At 38.1% G+C, this 16,751-nt stretch overlaps 1 protein-coding gene across 1 annotated transcript in view; it reads left to right on the top strand.

Moving 5' to 3' along the window:
- Window positions 1–16,751, top strand: part of spock1 (SPARC (osteonectin), cwcv and kazal like domains proteoglycan 1) — a 233,811-nt gene that overhangs the window by 142,901 nt on the left and 74,159 nt on the right. The window contains exon 4 of the mRNA XM_083547120.1: window positions 2,297–2,377. Within this exon, the coding sequence (XP_083403246.1) occupies window positions 2,297–2,377 (81 nt within the window). The remainder of the gene's footprint in view (window positions 1–2,296; window positions 2,378–16,751) is intronic.

The following is a 16,751-nucleotide window of genomic DNA, read 5'->3' as shown; positions in this document are numbered from 1 at the left end:
GTCTGCTTGTTCACAGAAAGTCCCCTCTTATACAGACCACAGCAGACGAACAGCTGGTCCGACTTCCTTCACAGGGCAGTTCGGTGGATGCATTGGACACACCCGATTAAGCTTTTCCTGGTCGGAGGCCCAAAAGGGAGGAGGATAGAATGCATGATAGAATGCATGGAGCCATGCCTGGTGTAAACTCTAGACAAGAGGGGGCCACAGGCGTCTTTCTTTAGAGACGAGATGGCCAAAAGAAAACCAGACTTGACTACAAGAAAACTCAAGGGCACCTCATGCGAAGGCTTGAACCTGAGAGAGTAATATGCTCTGGCATAGTTTACAGCAGGTGATGGTTGCTAACCTGCTGGATGTCTGATTAGTCCTCCTAAAACCTTGTGGGCTTTATAAGAAGTCAAGAAACTATATTGTCATTTCAACCATATATAGCTGACGCAGTACACAGTGAAATGAAACAACGTTCCTCCAGAACCCTGGTGCTACATAGACAACATAAAGTTACATGGCAGAAAACACAGAGCTTTTATAAAGTGCATTAAGTGCATCGTGTGAAACCTTGTGCAAACAGTGCAAAACAGACTTATAGATAATTGGAGCAAAATTAAGGGGCAAGGCTGGCCTGTTAGGGCAGTATCCATCCCACAAGTACTTTAACCAGAATTATAAAGAATGATCTTATCAGTCTCCATACAGTAGCTTGTTTAAAGGATTTTCTGTACTATGAAATTCCGTGCAATGGATGATGGTAGTCCCTACCACTTTGCATAATCCGTACACTGTTCAGATTTGTCAATATGAAAGGAAACCTTACATTTAAGCCACTCCCCCAATTAAGTCCAGAATCTGCTATATAGTATGTGTGAAACAAATGTGTAACATCTTCCAAACTGGTGGATGTTAGCAAAGGCCATCAAAAGAAAAGCAGAACCAAGTGTGTGTGTGTGTGTGTGTGTGTGTGTGTGTGTGTGTGTGTGTGTGTGTGTGTGTGTGTGTGTGTGTGTGTGTGTGTGAAGAGGAGTGAACATGCACCTGTGTGGTGGCAAATTGATTGTCTTTTTGCAATCCTATCAATTTGCAAGAGACACTTGAAAAACAACCGATGTGCAGATTTGAACCTAAGATTAACCACAAAATCAATACAGGACAGAGTGTGTGTGAGAAAGACAGAGTATGAGAGAGAGCAATGAGGAGTGCTTCACTTGTGTTGCTGTTCTGTATTTGGACACACACAAGCACACAGAGGCTTCAGGCAAGAACATATTAAATGAACTAATATTGGGGAAATTGGTTTAGGGTTTGTTCTATTTGTTTGGCTGCGGACATCCAGCTCTCAGCACAGCAGGACTGAGTCACAACAAAAAAACAGGTGTGGACAGAAAGAGACTGGGAGAAAGGAAGAATAAAAAAGGCATTGTGCCAGTTGGAAGGCAGGAAGTTTGGTGTTTATCACAGTCAAAGTCTGTAGCATTGAAAAAAGTACTGGCAGGCAGAAATTCACTTTAATATAGGTGAAGGTCAACAAACAGGGAGTGCTATATTTGAAAGTAAAAAGTTAGTCCTTCGGGTAAAATAAGAGATAACAGGTTATCCTCAATGACATGAATGTGCAATAAGAGAATAGAAAATGATGACGACTTCTTTCGGCTGCTCCCATTTAGGGTGGCTATTGAGGATCATCCATCTCCATACCACCTTGTCCTCCACATCTGCCTCTTTCAAATCCTCCACCTGCATGTCTTCCCTCACCACATCCATAAACCTCTTCCTTGGCTTTCCACCTGCCTGGCAGCTCCATCCTCTGCATTCTTTCAATACAGATATACCCCATGACTCTCCTCTATACATGGCCAAACCATCTCAATCTCGCCTTTTTCACCTTGTCTTCAAATGTCCTACCTGTGCGGTCCCACTAATAAACTCGTTTCTAATCTTGTCCATCCTCGTCACTCCCAATAAAAATCTCAGCATTTTCACCCCAGCCACCTTAAGCTCCACTTCCTGTCTTTTTTCAGTGCCACTGTTTATAAAATATACAACACAACAGGTCTCACCACAGTCTTATGAACTTCCTCTTTCACTCTTGCAGATACTCCTCTATCACAAATCACTCCTTCCACTCTTCTCTACCCACTCCACCCTATCTACACTCTTTTCTTCACTTCTCTAACAGACAAAATAGAAATCTACAAGGTAGAAATGACCAAATTAGGCAAGGTCATACTTAAAGTTCTGGTTATCATTTTTTTTGTGTCATCATCACTGCATCTAATGGTTTATGTTTGTTTCACAGAGCCAGAGAACAGGCCCAGGCGACATAGGGATCCAGGAACCAAAACACACCCAGTACTGGCCAAATGGAGGACTGATGATGGTGAGAGATATCATACACACAATTGTTTTTTCCATTACTCTATTATAAAATAAACACACTGTCTTATATAAAATGAATGGCTGTGTGTACATTCATTTTTGTGTACATGTGTGAAGCAGTGTGTATGTGTCTCTCTGCCTATTAGCTGTTAAATGCTGAGAGGTAGATGGAAAAATAAAAGTACTAGTGTACAGATAGTAAAGATCTCAAATGAAATCCCACATGAAATCTGAGTTGTGTTAAAGGGTTGTTCAAGAATGATCGGGTTTAGATAACATTTAGCTCCATAATAGAAGACATTAACATTCTAGAATGTTAGCTCATGAACTGACTCTCCAACTCAGGAACTGGTTGGAAATCTCACAAAAATGACTCCTAGGCCTCAGAAATTGATGGCAGAAATCAAGAATTTAGTTCAAAATTCAAGTACTGACTTTACATCCCAAGGATTTAAACTCTAGAACTGTTGCATAATCCAGGAACTGAGTTTAAAACCTCAACACTCACCCACCTCTAGAGTTCAGAACTCAGTCTATAATTTAGAAATTGACTCAAAAATCAATACCTGATTTTTACAACTGAAGCTTTTTCCATTTTACAGCGTTTGTTTTAATAACTACCAACTCGTGTCATTAGGCTTTGGACTCTTGCAGTTTGCCTGAATGAATGCATTACCGCTGGGATAAGAGGTGCTTTTGAGTGCTGCCTCTTCTGGTCTATTCCTGCAAATTTGAGTTTTGTTGTCATGGCGACAGTCCCTTGATACTCAACAGTAATTGGGACACTCTTTGCTGAATGGGACAAGTGCTGACATTTTACCCTCGGGGTTCAGGAACCCCAATTGCACCTAAGGTTATTTTAAATAGGTGTGATTAGGGCACTTGACCTCCTTACTCCACAGAGAGAGAGAGAATGAAAGAGAAGGGGTTTGAGGGGTGTAGAACAGTATGTAATTCCTTCTTCAGCGATCAATGCCAGTGCAGTTTCACTTTTAGATTAAACTTCTAATACGATTATGAACCCATTAATCCAGGAAAACTAAAAGAAGTTTGGTTTTGAGTTGAGTTGCATCTGACTTGTTGATTAGGGATTAAGATCCATATCCAGATTTCTGATTCTCTGCGTGTTTATTGTTAAGACTGCTAAACAAATAAACAGTAGCCTTGGAATTGTAGAGCATGTCTCACCTATACGCATATTTGTTTTTTCATCCAGAAAGACGCTTATGTCCAAGTACTGCTAAAGGCCAAGTGTGCTGCCGTGGTGAACGTCACTGCATACTGAGAAAATGTTAGCTGTAAATGTTTTGTGATTGCAGTCAAAGCAACAATGATTTTTATTTTTTTGGCATGGTGCAAATGCAACAGTATGTGAAAGAGAACCACAGGCTCTTTACCTCAAACAGGGTCTTTATCTTGAAGCATACACTCAGAATCTCATCTGCAATTCTAAAAAGAAAACATGGAAATGAAAAAAATTGGAGAGAACGTACTGGAAAGAACAGGCTATTATTCAGACAAATGTGTGTGGGCTTTTTATGAGTCTCGTGTGTGGATCTAACTGCTATTCAGGTTTGTATGATCTGATCCAGTTAACCCACAGTGAGGCAACCTAGAGAGAAATAGCACAATTTCTTATTTGACCTTTGACCTCAACACCTGCCTGTGCTACTGTTTTTATCATCACGCAAGTAGAGGTGATATGATTAACGTGTGTATCCATGAGAAAGACTCACAGGCTATTAACTCAGGCTCACTTAAATAGCACAGTTCGTGTCCCTCTTATGGGTTTATTTTCTATGAATTATACATTTATAGATTGTTGAATTCTTGATTTTGATTTGGCAGAAGGTGTTGGTTTATTTTTCATAACAGTGGCTCTGACAGTAGTTCCAGGGTGAGGTAAATCACTGTACAGGGACGTGCATAGCAGATGATCCAAGTGCAATGAAAAATGTGTTGATGAAGTAAAGTTTTTGGAAGGAGTGTCCAATGCCAGCTCTTTGAAATAGTTGAAATTGTGTATCAGCATTTTCTGCATTCTCAGTAATACAACATTACTTTGGGAGATAAGATGCTTGTAAGGGAATGAGAATTTACAGTTGTTATATTTCATTGAATATTTTTGTATATCCTGTGTTTTCTGTCTAAATACTATATTTCTTACTGAACATGTATTAGTGTTTTTGTGAAAAAATGGTTCAACAAGATGCTGCCGACTTTTATGCTATCAGCAACTTTCTATTATATGACAAAGCACACCTTAATGCTTGTTTAAACACGGTGTATACTACTTTCTTTTGAGTCATTGAGCAGAATTTTTGAGACACAGCAGAACTGCTTCAACTTGGTTCAAGAACCCTTCCAGAAATGCCTGCGAGGTCTTTCAAAACAAAAAAGGGTCTTCCAGTGATAATATACTATAAGGTTAAACATACTATTGGGCTAGACCTTCAGAGGCAGCCTAAATAGTTTTGAGCACTAGATATTGGATGCTTATAATATTTACTTTATTATATTTTATTAAAACATAATTGGTGTTTTATCTATATAATCAGTATTATTTTCCCTATGTGGCTTTTACACAGAGTTGCCCTCTAGGTGTTAATAAGTGTGTGAATGGTGCCCTGTGATGGATCGGCGTCCTATTTATGTTGTACAACGTTCTTACCCAAGTCCCAAAGTTTAGTGGATGGGCTCCAGATCCAGCATGACTGTATACAGGACAAAGTTTTTCCTTAACATGAAAAAGCTTTAAAAGTTGGCTTTTTGATTTAGATTTTAACTAATCTCAATTAACAATGACAAACCAGGATCTACGGTGTGGTATTTCAAGTTTATTAGTCAGTTGTTGTTTGTCGTTAACAGTTACATTTAGCACAAAGTCATTAAAAACCCTACACGCAACAGAAATTGCACAAGAGAGTTTTGTTTAGAAGTAGAGAAAGTATGAACCCAAAGATGCAGTTATAAGGCAGACTTTTTTTTTTTTCTTTTTAAAAGTCTGAAGGGGAAGAAGGGAAAAAAGTAGACAAGGAATTTTTTTATTACACACCCTCATCTGCACTTACAGCGAGTAAAATCAGTATTGAAACCGTCAATTGTTCTCAATAAAAAAAATTTTTAAGGTGCTATTGACATGAAATCGTTACCAGATGTTGGTAACAACCCATGCAATCCTAATCAAACAATACATGTCCATAAATGAAGTATTAATCATGTGTAATAATATGAAATGAGACGGAAAATGGATTGAACACACAAAGAAAGGGAGGTTAAAAAAGGCATGAAAAGACAAGACACAGCTGAAATCAAATCAGTGATTAGAAAGCGATCCTGCCCCTTGTCAGTTCAAATTAATAGCCTATATAAGGTTCCCAACCTTATATAGGCTATTAGTTTGAACATCAAAACATATTGATAGCATTGGTTACAGAAGAATTTCAAAACTGTTCCAGTGAGCACCGTGTGTTGTCATAATCTGGAAGTGGAAAGAATATTTCATCATAAACCGGCCATGACCAGGTGCTCCTCCCAAGATTTCTGATAAAGGAGTCAAAAGATTCAGAAAAGTTGTCCAAGAGCCAAGGGCCTCTTGTGGAGGGCTTCAGAAAAACCTGGAATTATCAGGTACAATTGTTTCAAAGAAAACAATAAGTAATGCATTTGACCGTCATGGCCTCTGTGCACGCTCACCACGCAAGACTCCATTTTTGAAGAAAAAGCATGTTGAAGCTCGTTTAAAGTTTGCTGCACAACATTTGGACAATCCTGTGAAATACTAGGAGAATATAGTCTGGTTAGACCAAAATTTGACTCTTTGGATGCCATAATACACACCATGTTTGGAGGACAAATGGCATTGCACATCAACCCAAAAACACCATACCAACAGTGAAGTTTGGAGGTGGGGACATCATGGTGTGGGGCTGTTTTTCAGCATACTGTAATGGCAAACATCATATAATTAAAGGAAGTATAAATGGAAAAATGTATAGAGACATTCTTGAAAAAAATCTGCTGCCATCTTTCAGGATGATAATGAAACGAGGGTGGACATTTCAGCAGGACAATGATATTAACCACACAGCCAAGGAAATCTCAATTTTTTTAAAGAAAGAAAATAAAGCTGCTAAATCACCTGACTTGAATCCAATTAAAACATCTATATAGATAACTAAATATCAGAGTCCATAGAAAAGGCCACAGAACCTTCAAGATTTGACCAGTGTTTGTGTGGAAGAATGGGCCAAAATCACACCTGAGCAATACGTGCAACTAGTTTCTCCATACAGGAGGCGTCTTAAAGCTATCATTCCCAACAAAGGCTTTTGTACGAAATATTAAATACATCGTATTCAATACTTTTTCCATGTGTCATTATTACACACAATTTTATTTATGGACACGTATTGTTTGAGTTCTTTGCATCTGTGGTTTGCATGTGTGGATTGCATGGGTTGTTACCAACATCTGGTAAAAATGTCAATCACCTTTAGAAATATATTTACTGAGAAAAAATGGTAAAAGAAAATGGTGTTCAATACTATCTTACCCGCTGTACATCTATTCATTTCTAGGTCTCTTACACACACTCAGCAGTGACCAAAAATACTATTATGATCTTCAGTCACCTCTACTTCTCTCCACTCATATACTATATACTGTGGCAGCAGTTCACGAGTGGAGGGCGGAGCTAGACTAAATGAGCAGTAAGATTACACCTGTAGCTGATGAGACTAATCAGTGCTCTCTATTTCAGACTGGTTCCATTTATCTTCACTTAACTCTATCTCCACTCATCGCCATTTGTCCTGACTCATCTCCATAGTAATAGACATTATGCCAAAGCAACATTACAGAGCTAAACAGATTGGGAATATACATTTTACATTTATAATTAAGACATAATATAATTACACATATAAGTTTATCCATATGAGCAAGCCAGTGGCAAGAGAAATCCTCCTGTGATAATAAAAGAAAGTAAACCTTGAGAGGAAAAGAAGAAACCTGTTCCATCTGGGTGGTACATAATGCCCATTTATTACAGTTCCATCATTGCTGGTTTGCTGTTCAGTGTCTTAAAATTGCAAACTACCAATTGTAGACCTAAGCCATTGTAGTTTGTAGACCATACATAAATTACTAATCTTAGTTAATTTTCATTTCTTTTCACTCATCTCCATTGACATTAACCTAATCTCTGCTTGTTTTCACTCATCTCTACTAATTACTATTTATTTCTTCTTATCTTATTAGCTCCTGGTTCCATAACCTCAAATGACTCTATAAGACTGAAGAAAGGACATTTCTCATATTCTTAAAAGACTATAATCTCTTGATGTTACCCAGATAAGGATGGGTTCCTCTTTTGAGTCTGGTTCCTTTCAAGGTTTCCTCATAACATCTAAGGGAGTTTCTACTTGCCACAGTCGCCATGGCTGCTCATCAGGGATAAACATACATCGGTCACCTTAACTCTTAGCTGCTTTGAGACAATGTATGTTGTGAAAAGCGCTATAGAAATAAACTTATCTAGTTGGTCTCCTTTATGTTACTGTAGTTGCAATTGGCAAGTTTAATGAAATTTAAGTTAATTTGTTAGAATTTTTTGTAGACTTGACTACAAGACATAGGCATTTAGTGCCTATATAAATATAAGCACCAAATATAAACTATAAAAAAAAATTTATGCATTGTGAATATCAGAACAATAATTCATTTGGGAAAAAAAAGACTTCCCGGCTATACTCCTTGAAAATTTAGGCTTCAAATTGAGAGCCATGCCAGTGCTACCAAAGCCATTCTTGCTGGTTAATTCAGGTAGGAGCTATGTGTGTGTGAACCAGGACAGCAGTCAGATAAATCTCAGGTCCTGCAGTGAAATAAACATGTTTGTAGGGCAGAATGGCTTTCTTTATCGGTGAAATACTGAAGTAGAAGCTGTTTGTTTGTCCCGGTTGCTGCATTCACTGTCCTAATTAGAGTTGGCTGACTAGGGAAGGGCAAAAAGACATGATGAAACTTAAGACAAAAGGCTGTTTTTCATTAGTAATTCCCAGCGTGGCCTGTCATGCAGACAAGAATCCCCTCTCCTCTCCAGCAGAACTGAAGAACTGAGTTGGGAATTGGGTAAGAGCTCATACTTTTTTTTTTCATAAGGAAGAGTTGCAAACCTACATTACCGTGTAAGAAGTAGGAGGAAGGAGAGGGCACATTGCACCACTTTACCCTAAAAGTTTTTCCTCCACTTTCATAGAACTCATTTTATATAGCACTTGTAAGATCAATTTCTTTTAAACACCTACTTACACATATGTGGGGTGAGCCAAAGTGATGCTTTCCTCTCTTTCTTGTTATGGCTACTGAAGAATAAGAAGCAACAGAGAACACATGATAGACGAGGTTCGAGTCTTTGCCAGCACCTGATAATCAGGAGTGACTAATCCGGCTCTCTCCCGTGGAGACGTCAGGGCATCCTGGATCTTCCCGCAGGACTTCGTCTTTTTTATTCCATCAGCATTACAAACGAATCTCTAAGAGCTAAAGCAACCTGTCAGAGCTGATTATCCACAGAGATGCTTTCTTTGTTCCGATTTTTTTTCCCTTATGTCCTCTCTATCCTCTTTTAACCTGTCTCTGCTCTTATCTTTCATTCTGTTATAATGTCTTGATCTTTTACTTCATTGTTAGTCTGCATTTGGTATGCAGCGAATGTATAGATAAAGTAGATACAAATACAGATATGAGGCATTTTTTTTTTTTTGGATGTGTGAAATGGGATCATGTGTGGATGCAACTAAAAGTCACACAAGCTGCCATATATGTATGAAAAAAGTAAAAAAAAAAAAAAAACTGGTGCCCTGCTCTCATTGCAAATGTACTTAAAATTATGGATCGTATGTAAAAGCACTGATGTGATATAATTATAGATTAGATCAAGTACTAATGTTAAAAGGGACCACTCATGCACATTTAACACTCATCGTTGAGTCAGATAGAGTAGGTGTGTGTTGGTGTGCGTTGGCGTGTGCTGTGAAGCGACCATCCACAGTGCATCCTCACAGGCTTCATCCTCTTTAACTCCAGAGGCACATCACCCCTCACCTCCCGCTCTCCTAAAGCTTGTTAAAGACAACACGTTATCATTAATTAGCCTGCAAACTGCCACCCACACGTCTTTCATCCTGTTTTATTAGACTGACCTCTAATTTTAATCTGTGACTGTGTGGCATTTTATCACCTCTGAGTGAGGCGGTCTGGTTTCCCACAATTTTTGTTTTTCCTTTAATAGCAATTTCCTCCTGTGGGAATTCACTGCATTCAGAGTTGTAGTAGTGAAGTAGGACACTGTATAATGTAATGCACTATAAGGTCAATTTATATTTCCTGCCTCAGCCATCAGGATTTGATTTATAGCTCCTTTGGTAAATTTTATGAAATGTGCCTTGATCCTGTGTGTGATTTTGCTTCGCTGTTAACTTGTGCATGGGCCATTATACAGCACTAAATGGTACTTTGGTGTGTGTGTGTGTGTGTGTGTGTGTGTGTGTGTGTGTGTGTGAAGATTAGTTTGTGTGTGCACATATTGTCCAGCGTCCGAGAGGACTCAGATCTGTCAAATATTTTCATGCCACCTCATTTATTCTCATATTGGACATCTAATAATTACAGCAATCGAGCATTTTGTGATTATTGCTGCTGACTTGGATAAACGATTGTGAAGCTGTCATGGTAACTAAGTGTATCAGAACTCACAACATATGTTTTGTTGATGCGGGCATTATGGTGTTCTAGAAACATATACACACACAAAGTGAACACAATAATGTACTGGATATATATGATTAGTGGTTCGACACTCACAGGTTGTTCGTGTGGATTGTAAGCTCTCTCTCTCTCTCTCTTTCTCTCTCTCTCTCTCTCTCTCTCTCTCTCTCTCTCTCTCTCTCTCTCTCTCTCTCTCTCTCTCTCTCTCTCTCTCTCTTTTAAGGTCAGACACAGAATTGTTACCATAACTCAATTGTTTTGAACTATCAAGCCCATGACATCTTCACAATTATATTCTACTTCCTCTTAATTCACACCTGACACGTTTCCATGCTGCGAGTGAGAGAATGCACTCTTCTCTGGCACTTTATTTGGAGCGACGTCTTTCACCCTCTCTATGTTCTTATTATGAGGGCATTTTCTGTTAGTGGTGCACATGTCCCTTAAAATCCCATTAAATCCTTTAGCTCAAACATTTTTCTCTCCCGGTGCTGTGGACACGGCCATTTTATTTACTTTATTCTGTAATGAAATGTGAAATAGTAATTATGCTGCACTGAAAGAGGGCAGTGCGGTTAATTCTGTAAAACCTGCAGAATGATGACACGGCTCTCTCTCTCTCTCTCTCACACACACACACACACACACACACACCCAGCATGCCTAAATGAAAGAGGGGTGTTTTTTGTCCACTTTTATTTCCCCCTCACTCTTTATCCCTTCAGTTTCAGGGGAAATTAGAGAATGGCTTTTTCATTATTATTACATCAAAGAATCTTAACATTAATACCAATTACTCTCAAAGCAATTTGTGTGTAAGACTGAGAGAAAGCGAGAATACGAGTTTAGTGCCTGGGGAACCAAGGGAAAACAAACAGTTTCATGGGGTTCATGAAGAAAATGTGATTTGAAGTTTAGATTGAACATCATCATGGTTGTGAAAGAAATTAATGTATACACTGTACAGCATGGGACCAGTTACATGCATGTTTGTGTGCATATTATTTAAGGCGAAGCATTAACACAACACACATACATATACATAAAACACAGCTACAACATACTTAATGTGGATCTGTGGGTTAAATGCAGTAAAGATCTGTGTTTTTCCTGAGAGGGTGTTTGTATTCCCTTTAAAATCAAAGCATTTTGTTTTTGCAAATTTTTGACAAATGGCATTTGAGTTAGCACAGATAATGGCCCCTAGCCAGGGGGGTTGCATTTGTTGTCAGTTTGATTAAGGAGTTGTCCGAGGTGCTTCATTGGAGGTGCTGCAGAAGAGGTTATTGCTCCCTTCCGCTTTTTTATTTTTGTATTTATTTATAAAGGCCCTGAACATTTCCTTTTCTAGCCAGGAGCAACATTTGCTTCTGCCCTTTGGGAAGAGAATCCAGAAAAGGTCAGTCAAACCAGTGCTTTTAAGTGCAATGTCTTGTACCTCTAGGTACTGGTGTACTTTAACCTTTTACTGGAAAAATGGGTGTTATCTGTGACTGAGCTAAAGGTCCATGCTGTGAGGTTATACTCTGAGTTTGTTTATTACCCTTTGGGATGAAAGAGACAGAGTATGTTTCACTTTTCCATTTAGAATTTTTTCCAGTGATAAAATTAGGGTCAACAAAATAATACAGTAGTTTACAGTACATTAGCAGCTATTTGTATACTATTACATATTTAAAGGTGTTAGATGTTAATAACTGACTGAAGTCTGGTCTGTAGATTTAAATGTTGAAAGTTGCTTCAGCCTTGCTTTTGAATTTTGCCAGTGAACAACCAAAAACGTTCATTAAGACTTATGGCATTTCTTTTACTCATTGTTGATGTGAATATTGGTATAATATAGATTGTTTGGTTTAATTTAAAGCACAGAAATTAAAACAAAGGATGGTCCATGTGAATAAGAACTTATCGATGCTTGAGTATATGGTTTGTTAGTGTTATGTGTTAAATAATGTCAGTTAAACAAACCTTAATGCAAAATACTACATAAAATATTATGTGATTGATTTACAACATTTTGGCAGACCCCTATATTTAGAGAGGCTTGTTTAGAACCAAAGCTTGTAAACTCTTCAGGCAAAAGGCACTTGGCAAACAAGCAGCTTCAAAAACCAGCTGTGCGTTGGCCAGAAATTGAACTTAGGTCTCCTGTGTGTCGGTGAGAATTCTATCACTGAACCACCAGTGCTGACAGATTTGGGCAGGTCTTGATTTCTGAACCTGAACCTGATCTCCCAGCTCTGTTAACAGGTGAGCCAAGAGGTCCAGTCTGGTCCAGGGCAGTGGTATCCCAGTAGTTAATGTGTTAATGTAAGTCATTCTGGTTAATGGTGTCTGACAAAATGCGATTAATGTCTAGGGGAATGGTGGCTTTCTGGTATAGTGTCTGGAATGCTACTTTCTTTTAATTTAATCCTTATTTCTCTTTACTAAGGGCTGTTTACTAAGGACTGTTTTTATATCATATCATTTCAGCATTGCCAACCATAAGGAGTTAACCCAATTACTGGACTCCAGCTGTGAAAGAATTAGTTCAGACATGCTTCATATACAAGTGCATTATGCCAAATGAACATTACATGAATTTCAGAATGGCCTTATACTACATGCCTTTTATTACTTGCAGTTTGTTGCTTTGTGAGCATAACATGGTCCACATTGCACCAGTGCATGTTTGCTGAATTTATTAAAAGAAACAAGTAAAAAAACAACAACAACAACAGGGAGCACAAAATGAAGGTTGGTAAGACCTAAGCAGTGTTTGTTCTGTAACGAGAACTGGGGGTATTTTGAAAAAAATGAATAAAAACTAGAAAGCATGGTGTGTGTGCTGTTATTTGTGCTGTTCCTAACAACTATTTACCACATAATTTCTGACAGAAGTAAAATGTTTGTGCTATCATTTTGCACTGTAAATATACAATTGATCTGGATTCAGAGATCTACTGTGCAGACTGCAGCTAATTATTATTTAATTTCAAATAGGCTTTGTTCCTGCTAACTTGTCTTTAAGGTCCTAGCACTATATGATTCATTGCTCAGAATTTCTAACATGCTTGAAAATGTCGGCGCATCTTTGACAGCTTGGAGACTGAGTAAATCACACCGCAGGGAGGAACAGGGATTTTTCGTAGAGCCTGGGGGTTGTTGCAGATCAAAAATTAGTTTTTACGACAGGAAAATCGAGGGCTACTTATTTGTAGTGAAGATTCAGCAGCAGTTGTTGTTTTAGTGACGGAAGCATGCATCAGGTTAAGGGATCCCCATGGTTCACGGTGTGTGCATATGAATATTCTTTGGTGCTCAGTCTGGAGGACACACACATTCCCCTGGTGATAGCGTAGCAATGGATTAACCTTCACCTGCTGCTTACCTTGTCATTTTAAACTCACACACACACACACACACATTGTGAAAGACATGGCAAGATTTACACTGTGCAGCTAGCTTATCCCAGCTTGACTCTGATCTGATAATCTTTGTTTGGATGATACACCTGTGGATAGATCACAGCACTACCTTAGCCATCTTTCCTGTAATTGCAACCTATTCTGCTTGTTGCCATAACTACAGGATGATCACGGGGCACATGCTGAATTCACTTCACATTATTGTTATTTGTATAGTGTTTTTAATGATCACAGAACCGACTCATGTGATTTCAGTGTTCATTGCCAGATGGTAAAGATACAGTATATTGCTGTTGAACAGCTGGATTTGTGGTATAACCTTTTGTATTATTATGAGCCAGAGAGAAGCAAAATGCAGATTCAAGTTATACCATGACCTGTTGTTCTGTTAGCAATTACTCAAGATCATCTGCCATTAAGGGTTTATACAATGTGTCCCCAGTCTGATAATGTCCTGAAAGAGAAAGATAATGCACAATGAATAACCGACAAAGACATATGGAGGTGATGTGGGGAAGGTTTTAAATGAAAGTATTTACTCCTCTACACATTTATTGTAAATATTTTCTTTTTATTATATTATTGACCACAACAGCACTCAACACAAGTGCGCTCACACACAAACAAGCACACACACATCAAATCTACTCTCTTTGTTTATATAACTGCAGCAATCATACCGCTGACACACAACTCAAACACTGATACACACAGAAAGAATGCAAGCTTTCTCATTTTGTGCAAGAAATGATTTTCATTTCTACCTGCACTATATAATACTTCATTTAACAGCATTCTGCCCACCCGTCTCTTCTTCCCACTCAGTCATGGACTGTTAGATCATCACTCGCCAGTCCCACTGAGCTAGTTTAGAGTCAGATCTGTCATGGCAGCTGTAAATGAAGTCATGCGATTAGTCAAAGAGTTAACAAAGACATCATAGGCAGCAAGGCAGATGGTAAAACAAAATCCAGGCTAATTTTTTATATATATAATATATATATATATTTTTTTTTTTTTTAAAAATATATATATATTTTTTTTTTTTTTTTTTCAGGGTAGCTGAACCCAAGTGTGTAGTCAATTACACACGCCTGCTGCTTCTTGCTTTAAATGAATGGTACCACTTAACTTTGACATTGTAAAGTGTACAGTTGTATATTGGGGAGTTTGTAGGGGGGAAAAAACACACTCCAACACACGCCGCAAAGAATTCTGAACAATCCCTTATGCACCCACCCATTTGTTTTTGTTTTTTTAAGCTAAATATGAAATAAAAATTAAATATTTACACTGGGTCATAGTTAATTCCATCATAATTGAAAAAAAAAGAAATTACATAAAATATGCTACGGGAACCACAAATGCAAGCTGCTGAAAGTTAAGACTTGTTTTTGGATGCTGCTGAGGCTGGATTTGAACATGCTAGTTTAACTCCCAGTTTGTTTGCAGTCTGGAAAGATGTCCTAGATGCTGCTGTGGGCATGGCATCCTCTAAGTACAATTAATACTTATTAAAAAAAAGAAAAAAAGATTTTTCTTACTACAGTATATTCCCTGCCAACACATTTTAGACTGATGATATTCTTAGTCTGTGTCCTAATGGACCTGTACCAGAATGGATGTATTGATAGAGACTTCAAAGCAAATACCATAAATTTAAGAAATACTAATCATTAGACTATACCAATGGTTGTGTTGATGGGAATGAGCTTCCATGCTGTGCAAAGTGTCAGCCAGATTTTTTTTTACCTGAGTGCATATTAATATGCATCATAACTTAGTTTAAAAGGGGACATCATATGCTGTTTTGCACATGATTTGCACCATTGTCCTTTTTTTCATTGAGTTGCTTAAAAGCATTAGAGCAAGAAATGTCAATTGTAGCCTGTGGAGCTACAAACTGAAGTGCAGTTTGACACTGCACTAAAAAGCTCCAAGAAAAAGTTTAAAATCGAAACTATATGACTTTTTTGTCTTTATTACTGCACAAATAGTAAAACTGAACAGTCAGGTGACCCATGTATTAATATTTATTATATGGACAAAAGTGTGTGGACACCTGACCGTATATAAACCAAATACGTTCAGGTGTCCACACACTTTTGTTTGGATAGATTTCGGAGTAAAAATTTGTACTTACTGCTGCAAGGGTGCTAGTAAATTCAGATGGACTTCCCACTGTTGGACCCTTGAGCAAAGCCGACTTCCCGCTCCAGGGTTGCTGTATGATGGCTTTTGTAACAATGTGGTGTATGTGAATGTTTAGCTTAATTTTATCCAGTATGGTTTTTTTTTTTTTTTGGTTTTTATGACTTTTGTCTCTGCTCTGTTTTGTCTTGTAGTAAAGTTTCAGTTTTTGTCTCTGCAGGGGGGATATTAGAAGTCACACCTCAGTAGAACTGAAGGAATGGGTGTAATTCCACAGGGGGAGTTAATGTGTGACACTTCACCTCCTTCCTAATGTCATTTTAACACTTCCACTGGGGAGCATTTGCTGATTATGCACATTAAGATTACACAATGTGCTTCAGAGAAAACTGAATATAGCTCTAGATAGGCACAATAGGCACAACACTTACTGAGTGCTTAAGTGCCAGTACCGGCAACATCGAGAAGCAATACTGTCCAATTCCTTTGGCCTCTGCTGTTCAAATGTTTCCTTTAGCACCATGTACGAGTGCTTCGTTCAGCTGCTCAGGTAGTTAATATAAAATTAAACGGAAGAATCTTCAGAAGGAGATTCTTCCGTAATTTAATGTGTGCTCTTGCTCTCAGAACACATTAATAGTGTATTTATATTCTTTTATCTCACAAATAATTAGTATTTGTTCATTTTATATACTCTGGGCCCTTTCCTGTGTTTGCTTGCTCTCTCTCTCTCTCTCTCTCTCTCTCTCTCTCTCTCTCTCTCTCTCTCTCTCTCTCTCATGTCTATCTGTTTTCATTTTAACTGTAATGCAATAAAACTTGTTTTTGCCTGCGACCCTACTTGCCCCCCGGCCCCTGCTGTTTCCATAGTGACTAGAGGAAGTCTTTTATTTTCCTCTGTAATAAACCACTATAGAGAATGCAATCATCTTCTTATTTATGCGAAATGAAGTCACAGATTAATCATTAAATTTTTTTGTGTAAAGTAGCAGAGAGAGATAGTAATACAGAGAGAGTGAAATGGAAGGAGAATAAAAAGAA

Source organism: Silurus aristotelis (genome assembly GCF_946808225.1).
Source record: "Silurus aristotelis genome assembly, chromosome: 7".
Lineage (NCBI taxonomy): Eukaryota > Metazoa > Chordata > Actinopteri > Siluriformes > Siluridae > Silurus > Silurus aristotelis.
The sequence above is the reverse complement of the archived record's forward strand: the minus strand, read 5'-3'. Positions and strand labels throughout refer to the sequence as shown.